Raw genomic sequence first — 13,266 nt, forward strand, 5'->3', positions numbered from 1 at the left:
CCTGTTCTTTCCTTTATTTTTAAAGATTTATTTTTTATTTATTTCACTCCCCTCCCCCCCATTGTCTGTTCTCTGTGTCCATTCACTCTGTATTCTTCTGTGTCTGCTTGCATTCTTGTCAGCGGCACCAGGAATCCATGTCTCTTTTTGTTGTTGTTGCGTCACCTTGCTGCGTCAGCTATCCGTGTATGCGGCACCACTCCTGGGCAGGCTGCACCTTTTCACATGGGGCGGCTCTCCTTGCGGGGCTCACTCCTTGCACGTGGGGCTCCCCTATGCAGGGATCACCCCTATGTGGCACGGCACTCCTTGCGCGCATCAGCACTGCACGTGGGCCAGCTCACCCCATGGGTCAGAAGGCCCTGGGTTTGAACCTTGGACCTCCTATATGGTAGGCAGACTCTCTTATCAGTTGAGCGAAATCCACTTCCCTGCTCTTTCCTTTTGAATATCTTTTTCCTCTTCTTCCTAATCATTAGCATTTCTATTTGTAAGAAAAAGTACGGTAAGTGGTGGTTAGATAATCAGGCACCCATCTAGATTTAGTCTAATACATAAAATTGCTGAGTTCTAGTATTAGATTGAATTCTGTGTCTCAGTGCAGTTTCTTTGTAACTAATCTACAATGCCACTATATGCTAGGTGTATGGAAGTACAAAAATAAGATTTTTGAGCAAAAATTCTAATAAGAGTTCAATAAAAGGGAAGCTTTTTTTTTTTTTTTTTTTTTTTTTAAGAAAATCACATGGCCTTTACAAAGAATTATCAGGGGAAGCAGATGTGGCTCAAGCAATTGGGCTCCCATCTACCATATGGGAGGCCCAGGGTTCAATTCCCAGGGCCTCCTGGTGAAGGCAAGCTGGCCTGTGCGGTAAGCTGGCCCATGCAGAGTGCTGGCCTGTGCCAGGAGAGCTGGCCCATGCAGAGAGCCGGCACAGCAAGACGACACAACAAAAAGAGACACAGAGGAAAGACAATAAGAGACACTGTAGACCAGGGAGCTGAGATGGTGCAATAGATTGAGCATCTCTCTCCCATTCTAGAAGTCCCCAGGATCAGTTCCTGGTGCCACCTAAAGATAAGATAAGCAGACATAGAATATCATACAGTGAATGAACACTGAGAGCAGACAATGGGTGGGGGGAGTAAATAAATAAATAAATCTTTCAAAAAAAGAATGATCACGGAAGCATTGTGGCTTAATCAGATGGGCTCCCATCTACCATATGGGAGGCCCTTGGTTCTCATCCTGAGGCCTCCTTGTGAAGGCAGGCTCACCGGCACACTGTGGAGCGCCGCCTAGCCCACAGATGCCATGGAGAGCTGACTCAGCAAGGTGATGCAACAAAAAGAAGGGAGACAAACGAGAACACAGAAGAGCCCACAGTGAATGGACACAGAGAGTAGACAGCAAGCAAGCCACAAGGGGGGAGGGGAAATAAAAATAAATGAATACAGACACAGAAGAATTTATAGCGAATGGACACAAAGCAGACAGCACACAAAAAGCCACAAAGGTTGGGGGGGCGGACATTAAAAAAATTTATCAGACGTAATTGATAGGCACACATTTTTGGATTTTAATTTTTCTAATGTTTCAAATTACTTCATAGATTCAAATCACAATGTGAATTATGTCAAAATAAATATGGTTTAGAACATGTTGAACTTAAACTCTCTGTGAGTGTCTTATTTGACCTCCTTGTAGCATTTTTCTTTAGGTTGTGTTTTCTTAGTGATATGTAGGAGCTTTTCATAGAGTAAGAAAATTAGTTAAAATCACTTATCTTTTGACATCGCATAGTGATTAACTATTATATTTTTAAATTCTTGTACAGCCAAATTTAAAAATCGTCTATATAACTTCTGTGTCCCCATCATTCTTTGCTAAGATTACTGCAACCCAGCTAATTTTCCTGTGTCCAGTCTTATCCCTCCCCATACATTCCCCAAGCTGTTACAGTTCTAAAATGCCAATCTGTTCATGTCATTTCCCTGATCAAAATTCCTTGCTAGCTCCCCATAGCCTTTAGGATAAAATCCAGACTCCTTAACAGTAGTTACAAGACCCTTCAGGATTTGGCTCTGCCAACATGTGGGGTCATTTTTCTTCCCCCACTTGTAGTCACATTCAATTGTTTGCAAGTCTAACTTGTCTGAACAAGTCTAACTTGTCTGAAATAGCCTTGTGGCTACCCTTTTCCCTCTTCTTCTACCTGACTAATTCTTATTCCTCTTTTAGGACTCTGCTCAGATGTACTCTACAGGAAACCTTTTTTGAAGCACTTCCACCACCCTTCCATATCACCCCCTTCCCAATCTGCCTTAGCTATAAATTTTTTTTAACGAGGTACTAGAATGTGAACGCAGTGCCTCATACATGGAAAGCAGGTGCTCAACCACTGAGCTACCTCCACTCCCCAATGAAAGTTGTTTTTTGTTGTTGTTATTTGTTTGTTTGTTTTTAGGAGATCCTAGGGATTGAACCCAAGACCTCATACATGGGAAGCAGATGCTCAAACACTTGAACTACATCTGCTCCCTGCTATACTGGTTTTTTTTTTTTTTAAGATTTATTTTATTTATTTCTCTCCCCTCCCCCACTGTTGTCTGCTCTCTGTGTCCATTTGCTGTGTGTTCTTCTGTGTCCACTTGCATTCTTGTCATGTGGCACCAGGAAACTGTCGCTTTTTGTTGTTGTTGCATCATCATGCTGCATCAGATCTCCATGTGTGTGGCACCACTACCAGGCAGGCTGCACTTTTTTCACACAGGACAGCTCTCCTTGTGGGGCGCACTCCTTGCGTGTGGGGCTTCCCTATGCGGGAGACACCCCTGTGTGGCACAGCATTCCTTGCACATATCAGCACTGCATGTGGGCCAGCTCACCACACAGGTCAGGAGGCCCTGGGTATTGAACCTTGGACCCTCCATATGGTAGGCGGACACTCTATCAGTTGAGCCAAAACTGCTTCCCCCTGCTCTACTTTTTATGTGCTCTGGATCACTATTTTTACCTCCTATCATAGCTTTTCTTGTTTCTTTTGTTTCTTTCTACCCACTGGAGTGTGGCCTCCTTTTGGTCAGGGACTGTCTCTCCCAACTCCAACTCCAGTACCTGGCATAGACTAGTCATTAAATAAATGTTTATTGAATGGTTGGATGGATGGACTTACAAAATTAAGTACTTCTGGAAATATATTGTATGTAGAGCTCATTTAAATATATGAATTATTTGGATCCCAAGAAGTATATCTGTTTTATTTTCCTTAATTTTAAATTGATTCTCCCAATTTTAAGATGACTTTTTTATTTTAATAAACTTCTTATTTTGAAATAATTTTAAACTTATAGAAAAGCTGAAAAGATAATACAGAGAGTTCCTATATATTCTACATCCAGTTTCTCCTAATGTTAATATCTATATAATCATGATACATTTGTCAAAACTAAAAATTAATTTTGGTACAATACTATTAATATTAACTAGACTATTTGGATCTCACTAGTTTTTCTACTTTTTTTCTGTTCCTGAAACCAATCCAAGATACCACATTGCATTTTTTTTCTTTTTTTTTTTAATGTTACATTCAAAAAATATGAGGTCCCCATATATCCCTCCCACCCCCTTCTCCCCACTTCTGCCCCATAACAACAACCTCCTCCATCATCATGAGACATTCATTGCACTTGGTGAACCACATTGCATTTAGTAAACTGCCTCTTTTTGGACATTATACCCCCTAAATTTTTAAGTATAAATTGAAAAAAAAATGGACCTAATTTGTTCCAAACTAAATTCAAATTCCATTTTATCTAAGAAGCATTCTAGCTAGCTTTAAAATTCATACAATGTCAATTGATTTTGCATTGTTTCAGTTGAGAAAACACAGAAAGCATTTATGTAAGAAGTTATCAAACACGAAGACTTTTTTTTAATGTATTGTGCAATTTTTGAGGTAGATAAAACAGATTTGCATACAAGAAAATTATATAACCTATTTCTCAGTTACAGCTAGGTATCAGATCCAGATCTAGAACCAAAGTTTTTTGACTGCAATTTCTTTTGAGCTATGTATCTTTTGTAATATGTTCTCTTTCATACTGAAAGTTCCTAGTGTGATTTCCTGTTCCTTCAAACTCTAAGTTGGTTTTAATATTTAGTTTAGTATTTTTTCTTTTCATCTTTTTTTTTTCTTTTTAGGAGGTGCCTGGAATTGAACCCAGAATCTTATATATGGGAAGCAGTTGCTCAACCACTGAGCTACATCTCCTTCCCATTGAGAGTAGTTTTTGTTTGTTATGTTTTTAGAAGTTACTGGGTATGAAACCTGGGACCTTGTACATGGGAAGCAGGCACTCAACCACTTGCGTTAAATTCACTTCCCTTCTTTTAATCTTATGAATAGTCCATGTTATATAAATAACACTGAAAACCAAAACTGTAAGGTATGACCTCAAAAATAATGAATAGAACATCTGTGAAGATTTAATTACTTCATTTCATCATTTTAATGACCTCTTTTTTTTTCTTTCTCATTTCCACTATATCCCTATTCCTGTATACCCATGGTTTTTTAACTCTAGTTCTGCATTTAGAATGACCTGGGAAGCTTTTTTAAAAAATTGTTTTATTGAGATATAATTTACCTACATACAATTCACCCATTTAAAGTGTGCAATTCAGTGGTTTTAAGTATATTCCTAGAATCATATAATTATCACAACAATCAGTTTTAGAATTCTTTTATCACCCCTAAGAGAAGCCTGTACCCATTAACAGTCATACCCCATTCTCTACCACTACCACCCTAGCACTAGACAACTGTTCATCTATTTTTCTGTCTCTGTGAATTCACCTATTCTGGACATTTAATATAAATAGAAATTTTTTTTAATCGGCTTTCACTTAACATAATGTTTCCAAGGTTTATCCGTGTTGTAGCATGTATCAGTACTTCATTCTTTTCTCAAAAAGCCCCTCTATCCCGATAACTTATGAAATCCCTGTGTCTGGGAAGCACTGAAGTAGAGCAGCCTTTTAACCACTCCACTTCCTCCCAATGCCCCTGTCCCCTCTCCCCAGTCATTTTGGTTTGTGCACAGATCCTACTTGTCCCGGAGGGGAATTTGAACATCATTATATAAATCAGGAGGCTGAAGTACTGAAAGGTTAAGTGACTTGCCCAAAGTCATTTGCCTAATTGGCACAGAACTGTGATTATAACCAGTTTTCTGGTCTAGTCTGACTATGATGATAATTATAATAATAACAGTAATACAGCATGTACCATTTATTGAATACTTGGGACTTAATATGTGCCAAGCAATGTAAATTCTATGTATACATCATCATCTTCAATCCTCAAAACAATTCTGTGAGTGTAGTTTTTTCTTTTGTTTAACAAACACTCCTTCATTCCTTTCTGTCAGATACCGTTACACTGTATGACTATGCCACATTTTATTATCCTATATTAGTTAATGGACATTTGGCTATTATGAATAGTGCCTCTTTGAATATTAGTGTACAGGTTTTTGCATGGACTTATATTTTCATTTTTCTTGGGCATATGTCCAGGAGAATTGCTGGGTCATATGGTAACTCATCATTTAACATTTTGAGGAACTGACAAACTGTTTTCCAAAGAGGCGGCACCATTTTACATCTGCACCCATAATGTATGATATTTCCAGTTTCTCCACATCCTTGTTAACACTTTTTTTTTTAATTCCCCACCCCCTTGCGGCTTCCTTGCTCTGTGCTCTCTGCATCCATTCGCTGTGCGCTCTTCTGTGCTCGCTTGTCTCAGTTTGTTGTGTCATCTTGCTGCGCCAGCTCTCCGTGGTGTGCGGGCCGTCAGCCCTCTGTGGCACGCGGGCCAGCTTGCCTTCGCAAGGAGGACACAAACCCAGGACGCAAACCCAGGGTCTCCCATATGGTAGATGGGAGCCCAAATGATTGAGCCAAAGCTGCTTCCCTGTTAACACTTATTTTTATGTCTTTTTTATTATATTCACCGAGTAGGTATGAAGTAGTATTTCATTGTGGTTTTGATTTGCATTTCTCTAATAACTAATAATGTTGAACATCTTTTCATGAGCTTATTGGCCATTTGTATATTTTTGGAGATGTCTATTTTAATCCTTTGCCTACTTTTCATTTGGGTTGTTTTAGTTCCATAACAGATACATGGTTTGTAAATATTTTCTCCCATTTAGTGAGTTGTCATTTCTCTTTCTTGATGATGGTCCTTTGAGGCACAGATGTCCCTTGTGCTTTGGGTTTTATAACTAAGACTTTGCCTGACCCAAGGTCATGAAGTTTTTTTTCAAGATTTATTTATTTCTCTCCCCTTCCCCCCCCCCCCCCCCCGTTGTCTGCTCTCTGTGTCCATTCACTGCATGTTCTTCTGTGTCTGCTTGCATTATTTGGCATCACCTTGCTGCATCAGCTCTCCGTGTGTGCAGTGCCACTCCTCAGCGGACTGCCCTTTTTTCATGTGGAGTGGCTCTCCTTGCAGGGCGCACACCTTGCGTGTGGGGCACCCCTACAAGGGGGTGCCCCTGTGTGGCATGGCACTCCTTGTGCACGACAGCACTGTGAGTGGTCCAGCTTACCACACGGGTCAGGAGGCCCTGGGGATCGAACCCTGGACCCTCCATATGGTAGGCGGGCGCTCTATCGGTTAAGCCATGTCCGCTTCCCAGGTCATGAAGATTTACTCTTACGTTTTCTTCGAAGTTACAGTTTTAGCTCTTATGCTTAGATCTTTGAGTTTCTTTTTATATGTGATGTGTGATAGGGGTCCAACTTCATTCTTTTCTTTGTAGATATCCAGGTTTCCCAGCACCATTTGTTGAAAAATCTATTCTTTCCCCCATTGAATTGTCTTGGCACATTTGTTGAAAATCAATTGACCATAAATGTGTGGGGTTTATTAATAGGCTTTTAATTCTCTTCCATTGATCTATCTGTCTATCCTTATACCAGTATCACAGTTTTGATTACTATAGCTTCAAAGTAACTTTTTTGAAAAAGATTTTTTTAAATTTATTCCCCCTCACCCTCATTGTATTTATTTATTCCCCCCTCCCCCCATTGTATTTTTGCTCTCACTTTCTGCTCTCTGTGTTCATTCACTGTGTGCTCTCTGTGTCTGCTTGTCTTCTCTTCTCGTCTCCTCTTTAGGAGGCACCAGGACCTTTGGTTTGGGAGAGAGGCACTCAATCGCTTGAGCCACCTCAGCTCCCTGGTTTACTCCATCTCCCATTATCCCTCCTCTGTGTCTCCTTTGTTGCGTCGGCTCTCTCTGCAGGCCTGCTCTCCATGCGGTCCAGCTCACTTTTACCAGAGGCCCTGGGAGCTGAACCTAGGACCTCCCATATGGTAGACGGGAGCCCAATCACTTGAACCATGTCCATTTCCCTGTAGTAACTTTTGAAATAAGGATATGTGAGTCCTCCAAATTGGTTCTTTTTCAAGATTGTTTCGATCATTCTAGGCCTCCCTTGCATTTCCATATGACTTTTTTTTTAATGGATTGTTTTTGTTTTCGATTTTTAAAGAAGTTTTACATTACATAAATGTTATACAAAAAATGCATATGACTTTTAGGATCAGCCTGTCAATTTCTGTTAAAAAAAAAAAAAAAAGCCAGGTGGGAATTTGACATGGATTGTATTGAATCTCTAGACCAATTTAAGGGGTATTACCATCATAATAATATCTTCTCATCCACGAACATTGGATGCTTTTCCATTTGTTTAATTCTTCTTCAGTGTCTCTCAATAATATTTTGTAGTTCTCAATATAAATTTTACACTTCTCCTGTTAAGTTTATTCCTAAGTATCTTATTCTTTTTGATGCTATTATAAATGAATTGTTTTCTAGTTTTATTTGCAGATTGTTTATTGTTAAGTATATAGAAATACAATTGTTTTTGTGTAGTGATCTTATATCCTGTGACCGTTTTGGTCAACTCATTTATTAGTTCTGATAGATTTTTAACACATCTTTAGGATTTACTAAATGTAATATGTCATTTGAAAATACGTGTAGTTTCGCTTATTCCTTTCCAATATGGATGGCTTTTATTTCTTTTTCTTGCCTAATTGCTCTGACAGAACTTCCAGTATAATGTTGAATAGAAATGGGAAGAGCAGACATCCTTGTCTTCTTCTTGATCTTAGAGGCAAGGCTTTTAGTCTTTTACCATTGAGTATGGTGTTACCTGTGGTTTTTGTAGATACCCTTTAACAAATTGAAGAAATTCAGGACACTTTTAAAATATTAGACACTTGGACCCTATTATTAAAGGTTCTGATTCAGTGAATCTGGGATGAGGACCAGGTATCTTTAGTCATAAAAAAGGCACATAAGATTCCCATCCACAGCCACAGTTGAGATATCTGCTCTGACCAATGTGAGCTGTGGGCATTGCAGTTTTTGGTGCATCTCATCGATTTGCTGAGCATACTTCTCAGATATAATGGTTTCGCTGGGATTCAGAAAGCTGTTGTGGATCAGACCAGCAGCAGACCACCAAACAGTGACCATGACCTTTCTTTGGTGTGAGTTTGACTTTGGGAAGTGCTTTGGAGCTTCTCAGCGCAGCCACTGAGCTGGTCATCATCAATTGCTGTATAAAATCTACTTTTCATTGCATATCAAAATCTGATCGAGAAATTGTTCATTGTTGTTGCATAAAATAAGAGAAGACAACTCTTCAAAATGACGATTTTTTGGATTTTCAGTCAGCTCACGAGGTACCCACTTATCGAGCTTTTTCACCTTTCCAATTTGCCTCAAATGCTGAACAACTGTAGAATAATCAACTAAGTTCTTTGGTAACTTCTCATGTAGTTTAAAAGGATCAGCTTCGATGATTGCTCTCAATTGGTCATTGTCAACTTCCAATGGCCAGCCACTATGCTCCTTATCTTCAAGTAGTTCTCATCTCCTTTGCAAAACGTCTTGAACCACCACTGCACTGTACATTTGTTAGCGTTTCCTGGACCAAATGCTTTGTAGATGTTGCAAGTTGTCACCATTGCTTTTACCCATTTTGAACTCAAATAAGAAAATTGCTTGCATTTGCTTTTTGTCTAACATAATTTCAATAGTCTGAAATAAATATAAAATAAACATCAAGTAAGTCATTAGCAAAAAAACATAAAACAAGAAATGCACATTAAACTGATGTATAACATAACCACATTTATTTAAGAATGTATACCAATATCAGATGGCAAATTTCAACAGTGCAAAACCACAATTATTTTTGCACCAACCTAATATATTTCCTAATTCTTTTGGGTGTTTACAGTAGGAAATGGGCTATTAGACTATATTACTTAGACTGAGTACCTTTCATACACTGTGTTTTATAGAGTATTAAGATTAAAATGCAATATTAAGATTTATTTTCATCTATAAGGAGTATAAGCTTCTGGTGGACTCTAACTTATCTGGCTAAATTTCTTCTTCAACATAATTGTAGATGATTTTTTATAAATTATTTTTAGCCTCTTTTCTTTTTTGAACTCCATCACTCTTTAGTATTGCGCCACTGATAGTGTCCTTGTGTTTTGTCAAAACATGTAAGAAATAACTCATTTTGACCTTTATAGTGAGCAATATTTTGCTTCTTTTAGGACACCATGTAAAATTGAACCCAGTATAAACCACATTCTAAGCACCAGAAAGCCTGGAAAGGAAGGAGATCCCCTTCAAAGGGTTCAAAGCCATCATCAAGAGTCTCAAGAGAAGAAAGAAAAAATGATGTATTGTAAAGAGAAGATTTATGCAGGAGTAGGAGAGTTCTCCTTTGAAGAAATCCGGGCTGAAGTTTTTCGGAAGAAATTAAAAGAGCAAAGGGAAGGTGTGTATATTGACCTAGTTCAAGTGTATGAAAATAAATTAATTGTAAAAAATAATAATAATTAATTGTAGGAAGACTGAGTTGATATATTAAGTCTCAGGAACATTGCTCAATTGTTTGTACCTTTGTGATGCTGCTGTGGTTGTACTATTTCTATCTGTATTTTAACTGAACTCCCATTGCTGCTTTCCTTGAAAACCCCTGGGGAGAAAAACAGTCTGTGTTCAGAAATAAAGACCTACAACTTCCCTAATTTAAAATAAATTTTAAAAAGGCGTAAAGGAGAAGAAGGTATAAACCGTAGGAACAATTTATATTTCCCAGTTCAAAGGGCAGAGGGCTATGATGTGCACATATGTACATGCGATACTTTCCCTAATGTTGCCTGAAATATTTCACTATGCCTTTGATTCTCTGCCTGAGATTTCTCCAAGGGCTCATTTAGGTTAGCATTCTTGATCACATCTCAACTTCAGTCACTTAGGTGATAATTGTTTATATTGTTTGTTAAAGACATCATCTTCTTACTAAATTAAGGTAAGTTTTACCATAAATAGAGAATCTTGGAACTTGGGGAGAATGATTCTGGAGCTTGGAGTATTATTGGGGGCAAAAGGTAAGAAGGCGGGCAAGAATATTGGAGAGTATAGAAAAGTAGGTATGGGAGGGGCAGAAAGAAATTTTACCCATTTAGGCATTTTGAGTAGGAACTATACCAGAAAAGGAGGAAATGTTCCTTTCAACTTGAGTATGCAAAATAACCTGCTATGATAGTTCAGCTGTCTTAAAAGTTGAGATCTTTGTTGGTCTAGCTGAGAAACATATCATCACTTATAATTTATTTCTGAGGAAAAATCATTTCTGAGTTCCAAGTGACAAGTTAAAAGCAAACCTTTGTAAAACACACTTTTAGTAAGCTGAGATTGCCTCCATTTGTTACCTCAACTGGTAATGGTAAACAAGTACCTACCAAGACTGACAAAAGTGCTCTGAACTCAAATAATATATTGAAATATGGAACCCCATGTGTCTAGGTAGAAGAAAGGGATTATTGGAAAGGAAGAAGCAAGTTGAGTAAGGCTTTAAAAAATTCACCACCCTTACAATGATATAAGCTGCAACTATAGTCAAATATGGGTTAAAAAAGGAATTCCGTACCTAGATAAAAATTGCCGAAAGTTTCCTTAAGGGAAATCCTAGCTTACACCGAAGGGATGTAAAAGTAAGATGAAGGTACATTTTATTCTTAGGTGGCCAAATAAGGATCTCTTTGGAAATTACATTGGATTTGAGTAGGTAAAAGAGATATTGACCTCAGGATTTTTTTAATGCTCATATCCTAAACTGGCCTCTCAATCTAGTTCATGAACCTATAATTTCCCGCCTGTATATATAGTTTGTATCCTTATACATCCTTATGCCTGTAATAAGGTAGGTTCTTGCTACTATTGAAAACTGTCTTCAAAGACTATTGTTGATTACTACTCTTGGGAGGGATGGGAAAAGCAAGGGAAGCCTCAGGCAGACCCTAGGGACAAGGTAGTTGTGTTTCTTTTTTCTTTTTTTGGAAAATCTAAATTTTTTATTGTCTTTTTTTTTTAAAGATACATAGATCACAAAAAATGTTACATTAAAAAATATAAGCAGTTCCCATATATCCCACTCCCCACTCCCTCCCCTCCTCCTACTTCAACAGCCTTTTTCATCGGTGTGGCATTGTCATTGCATTTGATGAATACATTTTGGAGCACTGCTATACCTCATGGATTATGGTTTTGTTTTGTTTTTCAATCTTTTTTTAGATTTCCTCCCCCGCCCCAGTTGTCTGCTCCCTGTGTCCATTTGCTGCGAATTCTTCTTTTGTCCGCTTCTGTTGTTGTCAGCGGCATGGGAATCTGTGTCTCTCTCTGCTGCGTCACCTTGCTGCGTCAGCTCTCTGTGTGTGCAGCGCCACTCCTGGGGAGGCCGCACCCTCCTTCGCACTGGGCGGCTCTCCCCACGGTGTGCACTCCTTGCACATGGGGCTCCCCCACGTGGGGGACACCCCTGCGTGGCACGGCACTCCCTGCGGGCCAGCCCCATACGGGTCAAGAAGGCCCAGGGCTCAAACTGCGGACCTCCCATGTGGTAGATGGATGCCTCATCCACCAGGCCAAGTCCACTTCCCTGGATTATGGTTTACATTGTAGCTTGCACTCTCCCCCAGTCCATTCAGTGGGTTATGGCAGAATATATAATGTCCTCCATCTGTCCCTGCAAGAAGGCAGGGAGAGGGAAGAAGAGGTGTGATATGGGGGCATTTTCAGGACTTGGAGTTGTCCTGAATGATATTGCTTTCTTCTCATTGCTACCTCTGAACTATTTTTTCCCTCTTCCTTCAAAAACTCTAGGTTCTTTGAGATTCAGGCCCTCCAATTTTTTTCTTCCTCCTGACCCTCCTTAGTATTCTCACTTGAGACTATCCAGTCACTCTATTATTCATTCATTAAGCACCTGGTTCAGTGTTTTATTTCCATCACTACTCTGTCCATTACCATAACTTCTCAATTCCTTGACTACCACACAGTGATCTCTTCTTCAATCCTACTGGTTACTCCTCCCATGGTTTCATTGTTGATCTTGTCACCCAATAACTGTTTCACTGCAGAAATTTCAATTTCAAAGATCCTTTTCTTCTAGCTTACTTGTTTTAGGACTTCTTTCCTGGAATTCTTCGGCTTCTTTGAGATCTCCAATCCATCCCTATCACATTGTGGTTTTTTGTTTGTTTTTTATTTGTTTTACTTTTCCTTGCCATCCTTATGACCTGCCATTCTGCCATTACAATTACTGTAAATGCACTTAATCACTTTTTTCCTCTGTCTTTCTTGCTATATTCACTGAATACAACCTCAACCCTGCTTACTCCAAACCTGCACCAAATATTGTATTTTGATCTCACGTTAAATTCATGGCCACAAATCTCAAAAGGGCATTCACCAGTGCCTAGCAGTCGTACTGCAATTCCCTAGCAGGTTAATTTCTCTGTAACAAACAACTAATTTCATGTTCTCTCATCTTTTCAAATATTTTATATTCCCTACCCCTCCTCAGTTGATAACCTTGCTTCATACTTCATTAAGAAAATAGAAACAATCTAATGGTAATTCCATTTTATCTCCACCAAATCGACCATCTTATATGCAGCTGTACCCATACACTCTGTCAGACTTCCTTTTTGTTAAAATGGTTAAATTTTCTCTGGTCTTATCAAAGTCCATTTGAGTTTGTTTGTTTTTTTAAGATTTATTTTTATTTATTTCTCTCCCCTTCCGCCCCCCCTCCCCCCTGCCCTGCCCCAGTTGTCTGTTCTCTGTGTCCATTCGCTGTGTGTTCTTCTGT

At 39.0% G+C, this 13,266-nt stretch overlaps 1 protein-coding gene across 2 annotated transcripts in view; it reads left to right on the plus strand.

The window, feature by feature from the left end:
- Nucleotides 1–13,266, plus strand: part of BUB1B (BUB1 mitotic checkpoint serine/threonine kinase B) — a 65,055-nt gene that overhangs the window by 33,150 nt on the left and 18,639 nt on the right. For both annotated transcript variants that reach the window (XM_058293907.1, XM_058293908.1), the window contains one exon: nucleotides 9,659–9,885. In XM_058293907.1, coding sequence (XP_058149890.1) covers nucleotides 9,659–9,885 — 227 coding nt within the window. The remainder of the gene's footprint in view (nucleotides 1–9,658; nucleotides 9,886–13,266) is intronic.

The sequence above is a fragment of the Dasypus novemcinctus genome, chromosome 3 (genome assembly GCF_030445035.2).
Source record: "Dasypus novemcinctus isolate mDasNov1 chromosome 3, mDasNov1.1.hap2, whole genome shotgun sequence".
In the NCBI taxonomy this organism is placed as follows: domain Eukaryota; kingdom Metazoa; phylum Chordata; class Mammalia; order Cingulata; family Dasypodidae; genus Dasypus; species Dasypus novemcinctus.